The sequence below is a fragment of the Aedes aegypti genome, chromosome 2 (assembly GCF_002204515.2).
Source record: "Aedes aegypti strain LVP_AGWG chromosome 2, AaegL5.0 Primary Assembly, whole genome shotgun sequence".
Classification (NCBI taxonomy): domain Eukaryota; kingdom Metazoa; phylum Arthropoda; class Insecta; order Diptera; family Culicidae; genus Aedes; species Aedes aegypti.
Genome location: NC_035108.1, coordinates 76,066,789 through 76,091,182, shown reverse-complemented (window position 1 = coordinate 76,091,182; position 24,394 = coordinate 76,066,789). Strand labels below are relative to the sequence as shown.

At 39.0% G+C, this 24,394-nt stretch overlaps 1 protein-coding gene across 2 annotated transcripts; it reads left to right on the top strand.

The window, feature by feature from the left end:
• The first annotated feature begins 643 nt into the window (after window positions 1-643).
• Window positions 644-18,874, top strand: LOC5576410 (NF-kappa-B essential modulator). 2 transcript variants are annotated; one of them, XM_021841256.1, is made up of 4 exons: window positions 644-859; window positions 924-1,892; window positions 16,609-16,934; window positions 18,128-18,874. In XM_021841256.1, the coding sequence occupies exons 2-4, from the start codon at window positions 975-977 to the stop codon at window positions 18,360-18,362; spliced, it is 1,479 nt and encodes a 492-aa protein (XP_021696948.1). In that variant the 5' UTR covers window positions 644-859; window positions 924-974; the 3' UTR covers window positions 18,363-18,874. The 2 variants fall into 2 exon arrangements, with proteins under 2 accessions (XP_021696948.1, XP_001656112.2); XM_001656062.3 differs by having other exon boundaries at window positions 645-859; window positions 945-1,892.
• Window positions 18,875-24,394: the final 5,520 nt, after the last annotated feature.

The following is a 24,394-nucleotide window of genomic DNA, read 5'->3' as shown; positions in this document are numbered from 1 at the left end:
GGATTATTTCAGTACTTCCCGTGATCAATCCAAAATAACGATAAATTTCTAATCGATAAACGATAAATTTATAACACATAAAACGGGCTGTGTTCCACATGGGATGTTAAGCCAACATAAGAAGATGTTCAAAACGATTTTCCCAAACACCAGCTAATTCAAAACTGCCTGCTGAATATTTTGTTCAGTGCAGCGAATTGTATAGTGTGACAGTTATGCGTAGAAATACAGTAGTGGGACAGTTATGCGTGGAAATTCAACAATGGGACAAAATGACTTGGCTTGCTTTTCATTGAGTTTCCGAACAAAGTTAATTTTTGGTGGGTGTTTTCTAAAACTATACGTAAAAATAAACTGTTAGATGACAAAAAGTCAAAATGCACAAAAAGTAACATGGGACAATTATGCGTATAACGGCAGCATTCCCCTTGACCAAAACGTGCGACGATATATTGCGAATCTTTACTTCAATCCGCAGACTGTCCAACCCTTGACCAATACGTGCGACGATAGTTTTGGGCGCGAGAATTTTACGCGTATTTACAGTATTTTCAGCCTTTCATAGCAGACCCTTTTTAGGGAGTGCGTTCACGGCTGTCTATCATGCGACGAGGGATGATGCAATTTTCTGAAAACGGTGAACATAGTTCTTGTACGTCCCCTTGAAGAACCGCCCGCAGCTCTCAAAAAGTGTGGAGTTTTGTTCTGAGCTAGAAGTCAAAAGCCAGTCGTGTAAATAAATATTGCATAAAAATTACGATTATTTTCTAATTTTGCTTCCATCGGCCGAATAAACGAATTCAAAAGCCTTTAAATAGATTCGGCGCACTTTGAGCGTTGTTTTCGCCACACCCAAAAGGTAAGTCAGCTGCCAGCGAAGCTCGAAATCGAAATCTAATTATAGCACCCGATTATGATTGAAGAAAATTTTCTTCCATTTGCAGCGCAGTGAGTGATAAGCGGAAGAGACAAAAATGTCCGATGACGAATCGTTCATAGTGCTCGGCTCGACGCCGACCCCATCCTTGGAGCAATACGTGTCCGGCAACGTCCAACGTCAGGAATCGCTGCCGGGTAAGACGATGGCCACTTCCGCCGCTCAAACCATCTCGAACAATTTCAGTCTGATTCGAGGGGATGAGTCACTGAAATCATTATCTCCGAAATCTGTTCAATCGGTTCAGGGGTCCCCAAGTGGTGTAGCCAGCATGAACGGAAGCAACCCACTGGCGGCCAGTGTCATCATGGGCGAAACCAAGTCCAGCTTGTTCCAAACTTTCCCGAGTCTGATGAATTCCTCGATGCCTCTGGACGAAATTCAAATGCTTCAGCACCTGATGAACGAACACGGTCAGATGAAGGAAAACCTCCAGATGGCCAATGTGGCCATGCGGAAGAACTTCACCAGCATCCAGAAGTGGCAGGAAGAGGTCAAAGCCAAATACGCCCATCAGGTTCGACTGAACGACGAACAAAATGCGATCATCACTCAGCTTAAGGAAGATAACGATAAACTGAAGCAACTTGTCCTCGCCGGAGAGACTCGAGTCGCAGAACAGGACAAACGTGCCGCCGAGCTGAAGATTTCCCTCGAGAAAGCCCTGGACGAAGTCCAGAACCAGAGCCAAGCTGAACGGGCCGCCGCCCAGGCCGAACTGGACGAGCTGAAAAAAGCCCTTTCGGAAAAGGAATCCATCGTGCGGAATATGGCCCGGGAAATCGAACGGTTGGAGCTGGAGAAGCAGGAATTTGTGCTGGTTAAACCGAACAAACCGGAAGCGGCTGAGAAAGAGGTGCAATTCATCACCAAAGAGGAACACGACCGCCAGATCAAGGTGCTGCAGCGGGAGATGTCCGTCATCGTGGCGAAGAATTTGGAGTTCGAGGACATGGTAAGCTGTCTAGTTTCATGAATACTTTAACCTTCCAGTCGTCGCGCGATTTGCCACCGTCACAACCACCGCGCTGCTGTTGTGAACGAAAAGCGAGTTTTTTTTTTCAGAATACAACAGCGCGACGACAGTTTGTTCAAGAGTTCATGCAATGATTCCGACATAAATTCCTCTATTCATAATTGGATGACTTTCTCCATGAAATCATTTAGGGATAGCTCTAGAAATGCCCTCAGGTATTTTCTGTCAGCGCTCCTAGCAGATATTTATTTGAAGAATCTATTAGGGAATCCTTCAATAAATCATTTAAGTGCGCTCTAGATATTTTCCCACCTTTTTTCATTTATCTAATGGATTTATGCTTAGACATGGGCGTAGTCAGAGGGGGACAGTCGAATTAAAATCAAGATCAACTTATTTGCTACAAAAGTAAAAATTGTGTTATTTATTTTTCAGCATTCATGTTTATACTTGTTTTAATTATGAATCGTGGTTTACGGCCAACCAGCCGAGTGGAAGTTTAACAACTACCGAAAAGCTAAACATTACATATAATTTGCAATTGGATTAGATGGACAAATTGATGTGAAGATTTGCGAAAAAGTTACACGTCTTCTCAGTGAGAATCGAACTCACGACTCCCCGATCTCTAGTTGGGGCGCGTTAACCACTACGCCATGAGAGGACTCATGAACGCAGAAGTTAACCTGAATTCGATTTCAGCTCAATAATCACGTGGTCCTCTTTCGCAAAGTGCACCTCTTTCGGAAGAATTAGATGCCCATCCAAACACAACGCTTTCTATATATATCCAATGCCTAGCCCGAGAGCGCATTGTTTTTTAGATATAGGAATAGCACACTACACTAGCCAGCAACTGCGCTGGCTGAGGTTTCTATTGTGTGGGCTTCCAATGGGTCGCGACGTTCTCAAACGACCGGTTACGGAACATGAGTCCGTTGCTCGATAAATACTTGTTTTAATTATGAATCGTGGTTTACGGCCAACCAGCCGAGTGGAAGTTTAACAACTACCGAAAAGCTAAACATTACATATAATTTGCAATTGGATTAGATGGACAAATTGATGTGAAGATTTGCGAAAAAGTTACACGTCTTCTCAGTGAGAATCGAACTCACGACTCCCCGATCTCTAGTTGGGGCGCGTTAACCACTACGCCATGAGAGGACTCATGAACGCAGAAGTTAACCTGAATTCGATTTCAGCTCAATAATCACGTGGTCCTCTTTCGCAAAGTGCACCTCTTTCGGAAGAATTAGATGCCCATCCAAACACAACGCTCTCTATATATATCCAATGCCTAGCCCGAGAGCGCATTGTTTTTTAGATATAGGAATAGCACACTACACTAGCCAGCAACTGCGCTGGCTGAGGTTTCTATTGTGTGGGCTTCCAATGGGTCGCGACGTTCTCAAACGACCGGTTACGGAACATGAGTCCGTTGCTCGATAAATACTTGTTTTAATTATGAATCGTGGTTTACGGCCAACCAGCCGAGTGGAAGTTTAACAACTACCGAAAAGCTAAACATTACATATAATTTGCAATTGGATTAGATGGACAAATTGATGTGAAGATTTGCGAAAAAGTTACACGTCTTCTCAGTGAGAATCGAACTCACGACTCCCCGATCTCTAGTTGGGGCGCGTTAACCACTACGCCATGAGAGGACTCATGAACGCAGAAGTTAACCTGAATTCGATTTCAGCTCAATAATTCATGTTTATATTAAATTGCGTCTTTATAAACTTTTTGAACAGTTCTTAGAGCTTAACTGAAGTTCAGACTTCTGCCCTGCTAGAAATCAATCAGTCCGCAATGGATCTGGCGAAGAATCTGACAAAAATTGGTTATGAAAATCAAAAAGTTATGTGTCAACAATTCCACGCCATACAAGTCGATTCGCAGTTGCCTCCCTCCATCCTCGGCTGCGGCCTCAATCAATCGGTCAATTTAAGAGATACAAAAAAAAACTGTTTTCGGTAATGTTGCTTGAAATTGAATGGTCTACAACTTTGCAGAAGCATGTAGAAGATAATTTCTACAAATAAGAAAGTTAGTTACACAATTTATTTAAAAACGTGGTCCACCCTAATTTTCAATAACATCAAACAAAGGGCTTAACTAATACAAACAACTTTGTGGAAGACCGTTTTCGTTTAATGTTTCATTCTACAGCTCAAAATGCATCTTTCCAATCAGAATAAGAAATATCAGGAATGGAGACCCTAGGGTTTTGGTACCGGGAGTACCGGTATCGAAAGTACCGGTATTACCGACCAATTTTTGGTACCGAAATACCGGTACTGGAAAGCATTGAGTACCGGTATTTTCGGTACACGGTGTCTTTTTCACCGGCATGGCTCAAATTTGTACCCATGAAAGACAATACCTTCATCTTTCATTTGCTGCTAAAATCAAAATAATCGATCGGGGGAAATTTTTGGTTGTAATATCATTTTAAATACACCATAATTCAATAAATTTCATAAATTTTGGTGAGGTAAGCTGGTTAAACGGATTTAGATGAAAATTGTACAAAAATCTAGTTTCAATATCTTGTAGATTATACTCTAGACAGCTCTAAACCTGAACAATTTCCGGCATGGGTCCGAGTTGCCCTCCTGTCCTTTGCTTTCATCGATTGTTGAAATTTGTATTGCTTTTACAACTAAGTATGTCAAACAATCTCGTTTCAATTTTGGTTTCGTAACTCAAGGGCAATATTCTTTTTTCTGACTTGGTTTAGGGACAAGAAATCGAAAGACAAAAGGTTGGAAGACAAATGGTCGAAAATGCAAAAGGTCAAAAGGACAAAAGGTCGAAAGTGATTTGCATTACGGGAAATTTATTCATATTTTTTTGACCATTTATCCCCTCTTTATTCCTCTTCGACCTTTTGCCCTTTCGACCTTATCTAATAAATTTCAGAATATTGACAAGTTCACATTTGTGCCAATGACAGATGCGATATAACATTTCATAAATCCAATATTCTAACCCAATTGCAATAGCAGTCCAATGTTGACACTATTGTCCGTGTGTCTGTTGTGAGAATTGACAGAACATTGCTTTTGTTTGCGATGGAAAAACAAACAGAATTGCTGACAAATATTCCCAGATTAGCCAGGCTAGGGCTGGACATCTTTTAAATAAAGATTAAACATTAATAATAATGCTGAAAATATACATTTCCTTGTTAAATTAATGATAGAAAAAGTGCAAATGAATTCTTTTAAACATCGACAGGTTCCATTTATAACAAATCTACCTGTAAAAGATTGATCGTATGATAGTAACGTTTTGCTTAAAGATCTCAATAAGATGCTGTAATGTTTAGTTTTCGTATAGTTAAAAACATAAATAAATCCAATCAGCTTTGAAAATGTTTTGATGTAGCTTTACGATTTTGCTGCCAACGAAAATAATCGACTCATACAAAGCTTTAACAAAAATCTCATGTGAATCATGAAAGTTTCCGATTTCACTAAAGAGGAGCCAAAAACGGTGTAATTTTGTGCATACAAACTCGTTTGTCATTTATATCCAGCAGATCTCAAGTACTATGTTTCGTATAGCTTTGTTGTGTAAAAAACTTATAAAAGTGCCAACTCAAACGCCTTTTGAAGGAAGATTAGGCTTATTGAGAATACAATTAAAATCAATTTTAGTCCAAAACCACGAGGAAAATAGAAATGATTTTTTAAATTTTATCTAGCTTAAACTTTGCTTTTATATTCAATACTTTTACTTTCAGTTGCATTGCAAAAAAAAAAAATAATATGCACTGTTTGCATTTCACTTGGAACTACAGTCAAACCTCCATGAGTCGATATTGAAGGGACCATAGACTCATGGAAATATCGAGCAAAAATATTTTGGAAAGCTGTTTCGAGGGACCATCATAGTATTCATGAAATAACGTTTTTAGTATAGTGTCATGAGTCGATATCGAGTCATAGAACATCGACTCATGGAGGTTTGACTGTATGTTGAATAGTTACAAAAATAAGTCGAACAATAAAAGATTAATTGACGAAGCTCATTTGATTTTTTTTTAAGAAAATTAGCACTTTTTAGCGGTTTAATAAGCTCACTTATTTGACTGAATTTATAAAAAAATAACTTACGTGTATCAACCCAATTCCTCCAGAATCGTTAAATAATGACAATTTCAAATCTCCCGAAGTTTTGGAAAGTCGCATCTTTGAACAAAAAAAAAGGAAATTAGAAATACCAGTAAATGTTTAAAAATTTACAAAGTTTACCGGTCTGAAGCGAGAATCGAACCCACCCCGCTTGACACGAGGTGATTAAATTACTAGCGACATGAAGGCATGAAGCCCACGTGGCCAGATTTTATGATTTAATATGGTATTTTTTTTCAATGTTACATGCACCTTAACTTAAGAGCAACATTAACTCCAGTTTCAATCTTAGGGTATGTTTTGGAACAATAAAAAAAAACTGGGGGTGAAGTCGTTGAACGGAAATGATTCAGCAGCTCCTATGGTTAGGATTATGGAATTATCGATTATCGAATCCAAACGGAGCTGCTCATGGTGAATATTTAGCTTCTAGATATAGGGGGACACGGGGCAGTATGGACACCCTAAGGAATATACCTATTTTGACTGTAAAGACATCAATATTATACTGTTTTTTATGTGCACTATGCTTTTTAGAGTTCTTTAGCATTTGTTAAACATGGTTGCATAATTAGGAAAAAAATATTTTGAATTATAAAAAAAAGGTTTTGAAAAAGCTTATATTTGGTAGTCGCCATCAAGCTAGCGGGGCAAAGTGGACACCTTAATGTTTATAGAAAAATTGTCCCGCGATCGTTCTCAAAACCTCGAAAAAAGAAGTACATATTCAGGAAACCATAGTGACAGCTCACTGTGCTACTGAAAACATGATTAAAACCAATTTACGACATTTTTCGTAGAGTTGCTTTTAATATTGCCTCCAGGTTGGTTTTAATCAAGAATTGACGATTTTCAACCGATTTGTGGTTCTGCTTCATAATCATTGCATTGAATGCTAAATATTTTTGGATAATTTTGTGTTTGAAGTTATATTTCTTTCTCTTTGAAGTGTCATCTCTACTTTGTTACCCGGTGTCCATATTGCCCCAACAGTATAAGAAATGTTCATATAAGTTTTTCAATGTCTTAAAGTAATAGAAAAATAATTAATAAATTTTTGAATATAGCACAAATAATTGAAGATTCAATCAAGAGCTACATTATCGGTCAACTTGCAGTCATTTGCCTCTGAAACCTTATTTTATGAGGTGTGAATGTTATAATTTTCGAACCAAATAAAATCATGCTCAATTTTTCGATTTAAAATCAATGTTTTAAACATTTTTTCTTAGATATTGTTAGAACTGAGATATTGTTTGCATTGAAAGTGTAAAAGTATTTGCTTATGCAAAGATACAGGGGGTATCCATACTGCCCCCGGTACCCCTATGGATACAAAGAAAGAATTCAGAATATTGAAGCATTTAAAGGTGCTTCAATTATGGCTCAAAGATTGATTGTAATTGTTCGGATTAATTCGTGTATTACGAGTCTGCCAAGTTCAAAGCGACATGTTTGTTAAGACTTAACGATACATGGCCAAAAAATCTAGCAACATCCGGAAGTTCCCAGAAAGAGCTTTCTCCGTGTGTGAAAGTTTTTTTTTTCAAAAACGCGCATACCTATGGTAGTTGAACATTCAACTTTGAATAAGCTTTGCATCCTATTTTATAAATGAAAAGCAAGGGGATAATTTGAATATAGTCCATTAATTATTTATTTTGAACGTTGTTCCGAACGCCAGAGGACTCTAAGCTAAACTGCGCACTATGGCCCTCCGAACATTTTGGGGGAATGGTCCTCCGGAAATCTAGGGGGTTGGTGTCAGGCCCTGCAAGCCAACCGTAAAAACACATCAGCACAGGAACGTCAACGAGAGAATACGGACCGGAACAATCGGCAAAGACCACAGCGACGAAAATGGACTAGCGATTGGAAACTCGGTACGTGGAACTGCAAATCTCTCAACTTCATTGGAAGTACGCATACTCTCCGATGTACTGAAGACCCGCGGTTTCGACATCGTAGCGCTGCAGAAGGTGTGCTGAACAGGAGCATTGGTGCGAACGTTTAGAGGTAATCATACCATCTACCAGAGCTGCGACAAAACACGCAAGCTGGGAACAGCTTTCATAGTGATGGGTGATATGCAAAGGCGAAAATCGCCAATCGACCACGTCTTGAGCGATGGACGGCACTTCTCCGACATAACCGACGTCAGAACCTATCGTGGCGCTAACATTGACTCCGACCACTATATGGTGATGGTGATACTGCGCCTAAAACTATCCGTCATCAACAATGTACGGTACCGACGCCCACCCTAGGGGTGGGACAGCTTTGCACAGAGCAACACTTTGAACTCAGAGCAAGCTTGAGTTACTCGCATATTGCTCAAAGCAACTAACCAAAGACAAATTAAAGACCCCCATGTCCCTTGCAGTTGTCTTAAATTTTATGGCTCATAAGGTAATCTAGAATGCCGTTCAAAGTGTACTGCGATCTGTCAAAGTTGGGTACCTTTTGCACTACCGAGGGACCAAATGCAGTACTAGAAGTGGTACCCAATCTGAGCCCGAGTGGGACGGACCTGCAACTAACGATTGCTTGGTTCTGAATAACAACTGACATCAAGCGTGCATTTGATAAGTCTATTATTCTTCTGAATTGAATTGAATTGAATTAGTTTTCCCTTTCAGACCCCATGGGTTAATTCGACGGTATTCCAAATTTGGATGTCTCGCTGAAAGTAACCAAAACAAATTACTAAAGATCAAATGCGTCTCCCGTTTTAGAATTATTTTTCACTGCAGCCCACATGTGCAACGCCTGGTGTTGATCTAATATTAGTTGTTCCATGAATACAGGAGGAAATATCCATGATTAAGCTTACATAATGTATTCGTTTTCTGAAGATAGTTGCAATAGAGTTGTGCTACTGATTGATAATGGTTAATCGAGAACACATTGAAAACTCTTATCAATTTGTTTCAAAATTTTGGCGCATGTCTCTGTGTGTCATTGAGTCAAGAAAAAACTTTGGGATAGCTTACTAAAATCATAGATTCCATTGAAAGTTGATCATATGAACGATGCTGTAATTGAGGCATCGAATCGTTTAAATTCACATTGGACTTTTGCTATTAGAGAAAGCACATAACACAACAGAAGATTGGCTTGCCAAAGTACAACACCCATTGAGTAGGAAAACGTTTCTTACAAAAAGTGTTCAAGTCTAAAGCGGGACGTATTTTCTTCTCCTATGCAAATCAGTTTTAAATATATGGCTCTGAAAGCATTTTTGGAACAGGTATTTGCTCTTTCCGTTCCAGTGAATGCCTTGGGGCTCGGTTTTTAAACGGGCCTATTGCACAGGCATCAGTAAACTGCAGACTAGCATATCGAAGTTCACAAATTTCACTGCTATATTTAGTGTAACAATGTTTTCCACGGCTTTATACCGTAATATCCCTACGCGAATCAAGGGGGGAATTTCCTTGTTTTCGTAAACACACGAAGACACAACATTGACGGAAAAAGTTTCCACACAATAACGGGTTGCTACTTGGGTTGCTAAGCACATATGAAACAAGCAACGAGAGTTACTCAGAGTTGCTCTGAATCTTACTCAAGAGTTTATCCGAAGGCAAAAGCTGTCCCGCCCCTAGCGCCCACCTCGGTACAATCTAGCGCGATTGAAACAACCGGATGTCGCCAATGCGTACGCGCAGCATCTTGAAGCAGCGTTGCTGGATGAGGGCGAGCTCGATAGGCCCCCTCTTGAGGACTGCTGGAGGACAGTCAAAGCAGCTATTATCGACGCTTGCGAAAGCATTATCGGATATGTGGAACGGAGCTCAAGAAACGATTGGTTCGACGAAGAGTGCCAGGAGGTTTTAGAGGAGAAGAATGCAGCACGGGCTGCAATGCTGCAGCATGGTACGCGGCAAAACGTGGAACAATACAGACTTAAGCTAGGTATGCTATTCAGCTCAAGAAAAGTAAAAATTTCTGCGCAAGAAATGGTCAAGAAATTTTCTACAGTGAGCTCCATTTGAATTGACATTTCTTTTCAGCTGCGTACTGCGATCAAAGAAGAATGCTTTTCTTGACCACTTCTTGCAAGACATTTTCCACGCATCGAGATAGGCGATTACTTTTCTTGTCAACAGCAAACACGGAAACAGCAAACCCGCCTATTGTGGGACAAAAAGCGCCGCCTGAAAGAGGTGGAATGCCAAGAGATGGTGTTGCTGTACCGTTCTCAAGAAACGCGGAAGTTCTATCAGAAGCTCAACGAATCCTGCAAAGGCTTCGTGCCGCGAGCTGAGATGTGCCGAGATAAGGATGGGAGCATCTTGACGGACGGACGCGAGGTGATCGAAAGGTGGAAGCAGCACTACGATGAACACATGAATGGCGCTGAGAGCACAAGCAATGAAGGTCGGGACAACGGAGGAAATGCCTTCGCCGGTACTGCGGAGGATGGAAACCAAGCAGCCCCCACTTTGAGGGAGGTTAAGGATGCCATTCACCAGCTCAAGAACAATAAAGCTGCTGGTAAGGATGGTATCGGAGCTGAACTCATAAAGATGGGCCCGGAGAGGCTGGCCATTTGTTGCACCTGCTGATAGGCACAATCTGGGAAACAGAACGGCTACCGGAGGAGTGGAAGGAAGGGGTGATATGCCCCATCTACAAGAAAGGTGACAAGTTAGATTGTGAGAAAACTTTCGAGCGATCACCATTCTAAATGCTGCCCACAAAGTATTATCCCAGATCATCTTCCGTCGTATGTCACCTATAGTAAGCGAGTTCGTGGGAAGTTATCAAGCCGGCTTTGTTGACGGCCGATCGACAACGGACCAGATCTTTACTGTATGGCAAATCAAGACTAACAATTCAAAAGGCCTCATCTTCAAAAAGTAAACAATGAGAAAAATGCAATCTTGTTTTGTCAAACAATAAATCAAATTTAAATTATGAATTTTAGCATTGTATGTTATTTTATCGTCCAGAAAGTCGATAGATAAACTGATTTGTAGCTATGAATATTCATTACTATCATTTTAGCAAAAAATCCTGCTAAAAAAACGAGTCAAAGGAAATGAGGCTTTTATTTCACCAAAAGCTGTGCAGCCCTTTTCATTTGTGCCCATAGACGCCGGCCGACGCTGATGAGGCCTGTGAGTTGACGCCTTTGTTTACTCTAAAATGTGTTGAGGCCTTCTAGTTGGGGTTTGTTTTTTCATCATCTTCTGATGTGGCCTTTTGAAAATCATTCAAAATTGATGATGAAATAAGAAATTTGAAGTGTAGAAGAGTGTTAAGTTGTGAAGTAAAGTACATGGAGATCCCTACAGCAAGAGAAGATTCGTGCGGTCGATTAAATATGTGATTGATTGAACCCTTCGTTATCCATGAACATTATGTATGTGCTACGCGAGTTTGTCGTCGAGAAAATGTATGGAAATATTGATTCAATTGAAATAATATTGCAATTGAACGTTAATTTTCATGAAATTGAAACCAAATCGTGTTTTTGTTGATAAATTGTGAAGTACAGACAGGCTGACACAGGTATTATTAGGTAGTATGATACAAAATACATCAGTCTACAGGAACCCGATAATGTTCGCCGTTTAGACAACCACTGTATAAAATAATACAAGGAGCAGTCGCTCTGTAGTATAACCTGCATCTACTTAATGAATTTGGAACGTTTTTCGCAATCTACATTGCAATTTTGATTTTTGTTCAACAGGCCTCAACTCGGTTTCCGTCAGATATAGAAATGAGGCCTTTTGGCCGCATTTGCGATGAATATCCTGGTTAGCGGAAAATGAGATGGGGCCTTTTAGAAAAATGTTATTTTTTCAACTTTTATGCATATTTTTAAATGACTTTTGAATGTTTTAGTAAGAATAGGCTCTTATACATTGAAATCAGCAGAAAACCGATTTGTTTACATTTTGGACTTGAGGCCTTTTCAGTTGTTGGTCTTGAAATCTTACAAAAAATGTCGTGAATACCAAGTCTCAACGCATCATTTTTTCATCGATTTCAAGACGGCATACGATAGTATCGACCTCGTAGAGAAAAATCATGGACGAGAACAGCTTTCCGGGAAGCTCACGAGATTGATAAGAGCGACGATGGAAGGTGTGCAAAATTATGTGAAGGTTTCAGGCGAACATTTTAGTTCGTTTGGATCCCGCCGGGGACTACGACAAGGTGATGGGCTTTCGTGCCATCTCGCTAGAAGGTGTCATGCGGAGAGCCGGGTTCAATAACCGAGGTACGATTTTCAAAGATACAGCCAATTTGTTTGCTTCGTGGATGATATGGATATTGTCGGCAAAACATTTGGAACGATGGCAGACCTGTATACCCACCTGAAACGACAAAAGTTGGCCTGGTGGCGAATGCGTCAAAAACAAAGTACATGCTGATAGGCGGAACCGAGCGCGACAGAACCGATAGTTTGTCTAGCGAAATTTGGGGCAAGTGTGCCACCCCTGATTTTTGTAAAAATTACAAACTATTTTTTTTATTTGAGCTTAACAATATGTTCCCTTATAGTCTATAAAACAATGGTCAAAATATGACGCAAATTGCTCTATTTTTCACGTATTTACATCGACTTTTGTGAAAACCATAAAATTTCAGTGATTTTTTATAAGATTTCGTTGTTTCTAAATAGCATGGTTTAGTTTTACATACAAAATCCATTTTGGTTGAAATCTATACTTTTTGGGGCAAGTGTGACACCTATTTGGTAAACAAAAATGGTTGGGGTGAAATTCATAAAAATGTAAACATCATCAACAAAATCATGATAATGAACCAAAATGAGGCACCAGTAGTGGTTTTTGAAGTGTAGAAAAGGAATAGCGAACATTTTTGCTCCCACAATGATTTTTTCTCCAAATATTCGATAATAACATGGTTTTAGGCGTTTTAAGAACTACTTTACTTATTTTCATCAATATTTTACCTTTATTTAGTGCTGATCTAGTGTAATATTATACAGATCCTCCATAATGAAAGAGTAATTCATATATCGCATTGAATGGAGACAAAAAAAAACGATTTTAGTTATTCGAATTGACTATTAGAGAGTTCCACATGCGATGAACCTTGTTATAAAGCATCCCCTCATGACGGTAAACCTAAAAATATTTTTAAAATTGTCAATTAGGCTCTGCTTTCTTAGCAATATTAACAGGAAGTAATGAAAATTTCATTACAAGTAGAATTACATGAATGTTCATTCGATGGCCGTCTTGCCCCATAAGGGTGGCACACTTGCCCCATAGTGTTGAAAATCAGGGTATTTCGGATGATATTTGAGGAGCTCCAAAACTAATACTTTTTGAAAATATTTTCTTTTTAAATGGCACAATGCTTATGAAAAGATGTGAAACTAACATCGTGAGGCTGAATTGGCTTTAGACAAAGTTAGAGAACAATTTGCTTAAGGTGGCACGCTTGCCCCAAATTCCGTTACCTAGAATCCTTGATAACAACGTTAGTCGTGAAATACGGATACGCATCATCAGTGGAAGTCGCGCCTACTATGGGCTCCAGAAGAAGCTGCGATCGAGAAAGATTCACCCCCCGCACCAGATGTACCATGTACGAAACGCTAATAAGACCGGTTGGTTAAATAAAATTATTTTTTTAGCGGCATTCGAAAGGCTATATTGTCGCGCGCCCACTAAATCGGAACGCGCGTGTGGAACACGCGACGTGTTACTCGTTCCCGACATAACTGTCATAATGACATGTGTGGTGCTGCATTCTTACGATGTTTATGAACACAGCGCACTATTCAAATATTAGTCGTGACGCTTTGACATTGAAAAATATATTTAAAACAAAAGTTTTTCCTTATTTCTGTCGGATCCATAATATATTAGATCATAGACAGGCGTCTATTTTTGAAGTGAATTTTCTAAGTTTACAAGTAATACGTTCTCGCAGTTTTTGCACCAAAAATTGCCTAATGTATGGTCTTTCGAATGCCGCTAAAAGAAAAAAAAATCGAATCAACTCCATGAGTTACGGGCATCTAAATCTTTCATAGTTTTTCACTTAAATTTGCTTATAGCTTCAAAATCACAAGAATTACAAACTTGCAATGTTCAGCAAAAATGTGTATCATTACTTCTTCTACAACCTCTTCTAAAGATCACATTCACGTAAAACTGAAAACAAAAAATTAAGCCAAAATAACTGAGTTTTGGGTCCACCCTAAGATTTTCTAAAAGTTTGCAGAAGAGCGCAGCCACAAATTCTGTCAAACAAAAAAGTTTAAGTCAATTTTTTTACTTAAAGAAGGACCACCCTATGCAACTTTTTTCTTAGAAGATGCAAAACTCTATTACGAATAACTTCTCTGAAGACATCGAATGTTTAAAACCAATGAAAACAGACAAAAAACTTTTTTTCTGCTAAATTGTAAATTCAGACCAAGACAAACAGACGTCACACTCTCATCATTGTCCATCGACCACCTTTTTAACGGTCGATTCAAAAATATGGTAGGTGGCTAATCCACCACCCACAGCGCTCGCATCGTTTTTGTTTGCGTTTGACGTTTACACACTACCGCCATCTGTTGGCCTGTCGGCCAATCACACTAATTTTAGCATTGGGCGTACATGTCCTCGTGACTATGATTTTGATCGAGATTTGTTCTAAGTGTTACGTCTGTTTGTCTGTGTTCAGACCATTGTGGATTGTTACTCTACGAGTTCTTCTGAAATGCTATAGGAGTTCTGTCAAGAAAATACATACAGATTCATTTCACAGTTTTTTGAAGAAATTTGTTTAGGGATTTTTACAGAAAACCCTACCAGAATTCCTTCAGAAGAACGCCTATTATTATTCCAGCCATTTTTGTAACGGTTTCTGCATGAATTCATCCACCGTTTCTCTTGGCAAATGCTCTAAAAGTTCCTCAAGCGATTGTTCCAAGGAACTATTGTTTTTGTTATGGCTATAACGGTCTTGCGACTCAAAGGTAAAGGGAGTCTATAGAAGATTTTTGTAAATGATGGAAATGAATAGGTAGATTGGACCCTTCTCCAGTAGAGAAGCTAGGTAGAATACAGGACGCTTCGATGCTTACTGACTTTCAAAAGGCCTGCTCAATTTTCACCAAATTTCAATCTTGTCGCTCCCTTGCGACGCCTATCCAATTCACCTATTCGTTTCCATCATTTGTAAAAATCTTCTATAAACTGCCTTTACCTTTGAGTCGCATGACCGCTATAGCCATAACAAAAATAATATAACAATCACGGTCGAAACCTTCTTTTATCTAGTAAGAACGTTTCCTACAGTAATTTATATATAAATTCGACCACGATTTCCTCATGAGATGCCTTCAGATATTTTACCGTGATGCTACCATATTTTTTTTATCCATATTTGTTGATACATATTGGACTATATAATTGCATTTTATGTAATCATGGCTGAAGTAGAATCATTCAAAATATTAGCCAACAAAAATTTCTTTCGCAAAATATGTTTAAAATGTACGCTAGCGAAATTAGGAGCGCGCGCGAAATATGGGTACTTTACGGTACTTAAATTTCATCCATGGATTCTTCAGAAGTTTGATTAAGGTTCCTGATTAGCAAATACTGGGGCATTTATTCGGCCGATAATTTCCGCACAAATTTGTTCAGGCATTCCGTTTTGTGTTTTTCAAGGCAATCCTTCAAAAAATTCTGTAAAAAATAGATGCAATTCTTCTTTAATAATTGTCATAGAAATTATCTAGAAAATCCTCCTAGACTTCATCAAGAGTCCTGGAGTTCTTTCAAGTTCATAAGGAATTTCTGCGGAAGTTTCATCATTCCTTTAGGAGTACTTCATGGAATTGTTACAGAGAAATCACAACAATAGTTACTGAAAACATCTCTAGATACATCCTTCGATATGTTCTTTGAGAACTTGCTTGGAAAATTGATTGACGAATTTGCGAAGGAAATCCTGCAATCTTAGGAGGAGTATCCGGAGTAATTTCTGAATGTATCCTTACAGAAATTCCTGGTTGAAATCTCAAAGAAATGCTGAGTGACAATTTTGAAAGGAATCATAAGAAATGGATGCATCTCTGGAAATACTGGTTGAATGCTTGAAGATCTCCTAAATGAAAATCTTAGAGCAAATCGTAGGCTATTGATGCAGAATCACTGAATGAATACCTGGAAGACATAGGAATTTATAGCTACATGTCTGAAAAAGTCTTTTGAGGTATTTCTTATACAATTCGTAAGAGAATCACTAAATGAACTTCTTCTGAAAAAATCTTCGGAATATGTACTATCTAAAAGAAAAAATGGACATTAATCTATGATGAAATCCTTGGAGAAAGTAATGCGAGCAGTAATGCCTGTCGGATTTAAAAAAAAAAAACTCTTGGGAACATCCTTAACGATCCTTTGATAGATCCCTGTGCGAACTTCGCATTCTGTTCTGTCTCTTTTTGGTTCCTGATTAAACTCTTTTTTTAGGCATAAGTCACTTAGTCGCTACCAGTACTACTTTTGATTATCTCTTATAACTTGATGCACCATTCTACTCCACAGAAAAAGGTTTACATCGATGAGCTGAACTGCCTGCGAGTTAATCTGACCGCTGCGGAGGAAGTTTTTGGCAAAAATCGCGCCCAACTGGATCGCCAGGCCAGAGAAATCGAAACCAAAGACGTCTCGCTGGCGGAAAACATCCGTGAACTGAAGACCCTGGCCGAGCAGGTGGATGTCCTCACGGCGCAGCTGGACATCTATAAGAACGATTTCGAAGCCGAACGCACGGCACGGGCCGAGTTGGCCAGCGAAAAGGATCGCGTCCTTACCGACCTGAAGCTTCTCCAGAGGCGTAACCAACAATTGATTGAAGAAGTGCAGAACGGGTAAGGCATAGCAAAGTAAGGTAAGGATGGGCAAGATGGGTCGCCTAAGGAGAAGGTTTCAGCATCTTCCCATACACAAATCGGATTGACCTTTTTTTCTTCCCTGAACGTTTCATACACTAATATGGGGTACGAATGGCTTCAAAAAAAAAAAAAAAAAACAAGGTAATCTAAATATCCCCTTTTCCAATTATACGTCAAAACGATTGTAGGGAGCCGGATCCTATTATTGGCACATTTGATTCATTTCGGCAGTGGGGTTTTTTGAAAGCTACCGAGCTCATATTTGGCCTCAATATGCGTCGTATTGAAATACTTCATATTGCAAAGTTTCAGACGATTCAGCCGAAAAAAATCCCCCATGCCAAAGTGAATCATGGAAGTGCCCAAATAGCTCTGCACCGTATGTACTGTATCACGTAAAGAACTTACATTATTCTCGCGGAACATTACTAAAGGACCTATCTAACATTGAGAGGCTCTCTTTGTTTACTTTCTCTTTCATCAATAACTGAGTCACATTAACCACTTCTGTTGCGTTTTTTGTATGAAACGCTAGTCAAGGAAATTGACTTTCGATCTATAATGAAAAACTTCCCAAAATCTTTAGTATTCCACTGTTATAATCGAAAGAGAACGAGAGAGGAGAGAATCTCTCATTTGTACATAGGTCCTTTAGTAATGTTCTGCGAGTATTATTTTTTTACGTGAAAGACACTTCTTCTTCTTCCTGGCGTTACGTCCCCACTGGGACAGAGCCTGCTTTTCAGCTTAGTGTTCTAATGAGCACTTCCACAGTTATTAACTGAGAGCTTACTATGCCAATGACCATTTTTGCATGTGTATATCGTGTGGCAGGTACGAAGATACTCTATACCCAGGGAAGTCGAGAAAATTTCCAACCCGAAAAGATCCTCGACCGGTGGGATTCGAACCCACGACCCTCAGCTTGGTCTTGCTGAATAGCTGCGCGTTTACCGCTATGGCTATCTGGGCCCCGTGAAAGACACGTAAGAGACAATAAACCTAACACATGTCCCTCAAGTAGCTACACGTTTTTCATCTAATACCATCAAAATATATAAAATGCGCTTCAAAATGACACTGAACTATCTTGCCCTTTCTTACACTACAGTTAATTCCAATCATTATAAATGATATATGATATCCATTTTGGAATTCTTCTTTTCCAGAAGAGTGGCCGAGGAGAGGACAACTCGTGCGGCCAACGAATCCCTAGACCGACGCGAACCAACGCCACCTCGAGCCAGCTCAAGTGCCGAGGGTGCCACTGGTGGTGGTGGTGGCGCTGCTCGGGAGGAACAAACCTACGATCGACCGGTCCTGTATTGTCCCCTGTGCAACCAGGGCTACAGAGATTTGGTCACCCTGCAACACCACGTCGAAGACTGCGTCGGCATCAATTGAATTCAGGTGGCCTTCGTCTGCGGAGTGGTGGGGATTTATTAGGTTTGTGTCATACGATCCATCGGTATCGGTGGATATTCGCTACAAGCGGTCAAGAACTGAGAGGGACTGTTACGGAAGTGTACGTAGAACGATAGAAGATGACCTTCTAGGATAGAACTCATATGACTTATTACACATTGAACTATGTACTGTATTATCTTAGTATAGGACCTTAGTCAACGGCAATGGGGTGGAGATGACAATTTTCACTTTTTAATCTTATTTTAAACTATGCTGTGTGCCTATAGTTTAACAATGTTTAATTAGTTCTCAAAATCTACGATTTTGTTAAGGAACTTAAATACCTTCTTATATGTGTAATAGATTTCACTTGAAAAATTCAATGCTTTATTTAGTTAGACAAAATTACATTGGAGAAAGCGAAAATTGATATCTCTGACCGAACTGTTGATTTTATTTCAGAATGTTAACCAATAAAAAAGAAATACATATAGCTGATTCGTTATGAATTTTCAATGTTTTTCATTTGCAAACTTGCAATTCCTTTTTTTTACCCGCCCTACAATCTGAATACATAATCCTGACCTGAAAATAATCCTTTCAAATTAATCCCTACATTCCCCCTTAATCCAAGAAAACCCCTAACCTGATATAATCCAGCAGTAATTCGTTACGCAGATGGATATGCCCAAGGTGCAACGAAATCATTCAACGATCGACTCTCCACGTGCCTAGCGAAACATAGGCGATTGTACATGTGTTTTTTATTTCTTTATTAGTATCATTCCAAACATTACATTCATTTCTTATATCTAGGTGTTCAACAACACTATCAGCCTAATTTAACAGAGCTTTCTTCCTGGTAATACAACAGCTAGTCTATATTGGTACAGCATACAACATGGCTGGCCTGAAAATTTGTTTGAATATCAAAAGCTTAACAACTACCGAAAATCTAAACATTACATATAGTTTGCAATTGGATTAAATGGACAAATTGATATGAAGTTTTGCGTTGTGTGCTATTTCATTACTGTTCCGTTCTGTGAACAAGAACTTTATTAAATATCTCTAGACGTTTCTTATTATAAGAAATAAATTAACTTTTAGGATTTCTGTTAAGAACTGACTATTTGGTTTATTTCGGCTTCCTTTTTATACACATTGGTGTCACATACATTTACAGTACTGAACAGTTTGCTCGTGGTAGTTCAATCAGAATCCGTTGGGGTTTCTGCGGATTTACCGAACCGGGAATACTTAACAATCCTTCCCTCTTTGGAAAACAATTTATCATAATTTCATATTGACAAAATTCTACTTAATGCTAATAGTTCATTATTGTATTTCTATCTACTTATACTACATCTCACATGTTCGCGAGCGACTTCTTGTAATTATTGGACTTCTACTGCGCTTCAGTCTCTTAGGTTTGTTTGTTCCGCTTGATCTTTCTAGATTATCCATAAACATGCTGAATGATTGATCCTTAGGCTCTACTTCAAAGCCCATACAAACACTATTTTCGTCTGTCATTTCCCTACTACTGCGCTTCCGAGATTGTTTTGACGGGACTAGCAGTGCAGAACCTCTCGTAGAATTCAGCAACTTAAGTTGATTTCTGTGCGCCGATAAAACGTTCCTATGGAGAGATATTTGAAAAATATTTTTGGAAAGTTGTTTAATGAATTTAGCTTCAATCCAACGCTGCGGATCAGTTTTCCTAAAATTTTTATAGAATATCTTATCCCCCACTACCAGCTTACTAAACGGATCTGGGTCTTGCTCTGCCGGGATGTAGGCATTGTCTATTGGTTTTGGGTTCTCTAAGTATTGCTTGTATTGTCTATTTGGATTAAGCAAATCCATCAAAATTTTGGGTTTATAACTAAACATTTTGCTGGAAGGTATAAACCCATCCGTTGTAGTGATTTGGTTCCTGTAGTTGAATAGGAAGTAATTCAATTGACTCACCATGTCTAACCTTCGTAACTCTGGATCTAAAAGATGTTTCTTCAAAGCATCCTTCACAACCCTAACAAGTCGTTCAGCCTGACCGTTGCTACTTGGGTTGTAAGGAGGGCTTTTTAAAGGTTTTATTCCATGATTCACAAGAAATGAAAAGAACTCCTTTGAATTAAATGGGGGGCCACCATCGGTAACCACAACGTCAGGAAGCCCAAATCTAGCAAAAACGGCCATGAATTTGTCAATTACTCGTTTTGCATCTGTACCGTTTTGCATTAATTCTACTTCCACCCATTTAGAGTGACTGTCCACTATTAATAGAAACATTTTCCTATCAAAATAGAAAAAGTCGGCATGAATTCGACTGAAAGGTCTAGTCGTAGGAATCCATTTATTCTCCGTAGGCTTAGAAGGCGCTGGAGATGATTTTATACAGATTTCACAACCATTGAGGAAATCTTCTATATCCATATTAATTCGAGGCCAAAATACTGTCTCTCGGGCCAATTGTTTCATCTTAACTATGCCTATGTGGTTAGCATGCAGCATTTTTAGTATTTTGGGTCTCAAATTCACAGGAATAATAACTCTTCCTTGATACATGACACAATTTTCTGTGACTTCTAGATCGGCTCGTAAAGAATACATAGATTTGTATCGTTCATTTATCGACATTGGCCAACCTTCTTTTACAAAACGCCGGATTTCTGCTAAATAAGGATCTGTTGTAGTTCCTTCTGCAATCTTTCGGTTATCTATTGGTAGGGAATGTGAAAAGTTCAAACTTTTAACATGCTCCGTGTCCAAACTTTTAGGAACCATTTGATCCAAAGGGAATCGCGAGCAAAAGTCTGCGTTTCCCATTAGTGATGAAGGTCTGTAAGCGATCTCAAAATCATAAATCGATAATAATGTATCTTTGAAGTCGTGTCACAAAAACTGAGTTAGCTCCGCTCTTGCCGAAAATTCCTAATAATGGCTTGTGGTCTGTGAAAACCTTAAATTTTTGCCCAAAGAGAAATTTATGGAACTTCTTGATGGTACAAACTAACGCCAGAGCTTCAAGGTGTAGTATTGGATACTTTTTCTGGGCAGAGTTTAGAGAGAACGATGTAAAACATATCGGCTTTTCTTTTCCATTGATTTCATGCGCTAAAACTCCTCCTAAACCATACGAACTAGCATCCGATACAACAACAAGTGGTTTGTTCGGGTCATAATATTCCAAAATATCTGCCTTTAAAAGCGCAATCTTACTGTCTTTGAACGCATTATCACACATTTCAGTCCATTCAAAATGTTTGTCATTTTTCAACAGAGCATGCAAACTGCTCAGCTTAGTTGAAAGGTGCGGTACAAACCTGTGGTAATAATTAATCAGGCCAAGATAAGCCCTTAATTCACTAACATTTTTAGGAGGTTTAGCTTGTTCAATTGTTGATAACTTTTCTGGAGAAGGCATTAACCCTTTGTCTGTCACTACGTGACCTAAATATGGTAATTTGTTTACAAAAAATTTACATTTTGAAAAATTAACCTTTACATTAGCTTTATACAAACGTTCTAAAACTAATTCCAAATTTTTCAAACATTCAGCTAAATCTTTCCCTGCAATCAGGACGTCATCTAAATACACACTTATGTTTTTCAAACCCTGCAGAATTTGATCCATAATTTGTTGGAATATTGCTGCGCTACTAGAAGCACCCTGTGGGAGCCGATTATACGTGTACAAACCCTTGGATGTATTTATCACCATAAATTTTCTAGAACGCTCAGAGAGTTGCACTTGGGTATAAGCCCCCGCCAAATCCAAACAGCAAAAAACCGTACATCCAGCCAGAGAAGCAAATATATCCTGAGCTAATGGTAACGGATAAGTATTCGGTATAATAACTTGATTAATAGATACCTTGCAATCAATCACCATGCGGATGTCTTGATCTTTTTTAACAACTACGATAACCGGTGAAGCCCATTCGCTGGCCTTAATGGATGTTATTACATTTTGCTGCTCAAGCATATTAAGATGACAATCCAACTTGTCTTTGAGTTTGTAGGGCACAGTGTACGCTTTCTTAAAAATCGGTTGGTCATGTTTTAGTTGCAACTCTCCTTCATATCCCTCAATTGGTTCTGAAAAATCTTTATTGAAAATTTTTGAATATTTTTGCTTCAAACTTGCAACAATTTTATCTGTACCTTTGCTTTGAACCAAATTGTTAACCGAAGCTTTCTGCATAAAGCCTGATCTCCATTCAGGATAGTAGAAATCAAGCCAGGTACGACCGACAAGGGGCGTAAAATTCTTTTCACATTCTAAGATGATCAACTTTTGATAGCTCTTTGTTCCATTCAAGACAACCCTAACTTTGATCTCTCCCACAATATATAAACTATCACCGTTTACAACAGCTAATTGTCTATTACAGGCGTCAATAGGAACTGTCCCAAAGAACTCCAAGTAATCGATATCGCTTATTACAGACACTAATTTTGTTTACAGCGGTTATCAGCATGCATTCCATACCATCAGATTCAACTTCAGATGAGCTATTTTCTTTGTCGCGTTTGAAGCTATATGATGTTTCAGTTTTTGAACCTTGTCCAACAAACTTAACTGAATTTCTGTTACGATAAGAATAACATTGTCGTCTTAAGTGGCCCTTCTTTTTACAGTAGTTACAAACTGCATTTGCATATGGATTCACGTCCCTGTTATTTGAAGTAGACCTCTCACGAAAGCTCACATGTTTTCTCTCACCAGTGCTTCGGCTATGATCTCTAGGTTGCCTGTAAAACTCTCTGGATCTCCTCCCATAATCTCTGGGTTCTCGCTCGTATTCCCTGGGGTTTCCATCATACTCTTTTCTCCCTAACCGGTTCTTAATTGAGCTAATCTCAGATGATTCACGTCTCTCCGGCCCGAAAATGGAATTCGCTTGGTTTCCTGCTACTTCGCTACTGATAATCTTCTTCTCGACCGCTGCTAAACTCAATTCCTCATCCATCAACAACTTTTTCTGTAATTCTTTGTCAAAAAGTCCCATAATAAGCCTATCTCGAATTGCGGTTTCTTTAAATTGCTTGAAATCACAATTTTCAGCTTGTAACTTAACAGCAAGAATGTAGCTCTCAGCTGTTTCATCAGGGCGTTGATATCGATTATAAAATCGATATCTTTGCATCATGTCTGGTTCGACTTTATCGAAACGTTCTTTCAACTTTTTAATCATGTCATCGTATTTCAACGTTTGAAGTTCGACGCCAGGAAACATTAACTTTAATTCATCGTATACAACCGAACCAGACAGAGCAATTAGAATACATTTCTTATTCTCTTCGTCCCATTTGTTAAACCGGCTAAGGCTCTCCAGTCTCTCAACGTAATTAGTGAAAGGAGTACCTGCCACATAAGCCATTTTATGAGACGTTTCGAATCATATGGTTTCCGTTTGTTTACCAGCTTTGAAAGTTTCTGGCGGGCCGATGTATTTACGTTTCTTCTAGCGTTACATTTGGAAGGAGCTTATTCAACAATGGCGCTGGTGGCAATGAAACAAAGTTTTTAATTTTCGCATGTAAAATTGAAATCAGCAAGCAGGGAAGGTATTTTTCATTTACAGGTAACATAATACATGTAAGCCAGGTAGAAACATGCGCTGAAAGAGACGGGGACGTCATCGCTAACAAAAATGTGACCAGCGCCATTCAGATATCATGCTAGTTTTTTGAACAACAACAATGAGCGGCCCGCCGGAAAACGTCAATCGAACGTCTCGTAAAATGGCTTATAGTGGTCCAGCGTTCCCATAGCAGACATTTTCTGAGAGAGCTTCGAGAAAGAGACAAAAATTAGATAAAATGCACTTACGGTTTTCTCTGGATATACCCACTCAATAATCTCGTCCTGGGTTACTGAGCTCTTATTCATCCACTCACAGCAATTGAGTTATCAGCTTTTGCGCGCCTTTCACTGCTCACTGTTTTAATGATTCACTAAGTATTCCTCGCACACGGTCTTGTAAATTTGCTAATTTCACTTACCGCTTCGAATATGT

Excerpts from the sequence above, each read along its gene's own strand:
- LOC5576410 (XM_021841256.1), top strand. The coding sequence starts at position 975 with ATGTCCGATGACGAATCGTTCATAGTGCTCGGCTCGACGCCGACCCCA. Across the intron at positions 1,893-16,608 it reads ATTTGGAGTTCGAGGACATG|AAAAAGGTTTACATCGATGA; the intron begins GTAAGCTGTCTA and ends TCTACTCCACAG. Across the intron at positions 16,935-18,127 it reads ATTGAAGAAGTGCAGAACGG|AAGAGTGGCCGAGGAGAGGA; the intron begins GTAAGGCATAGC and ends CTTCTTTTCCAG.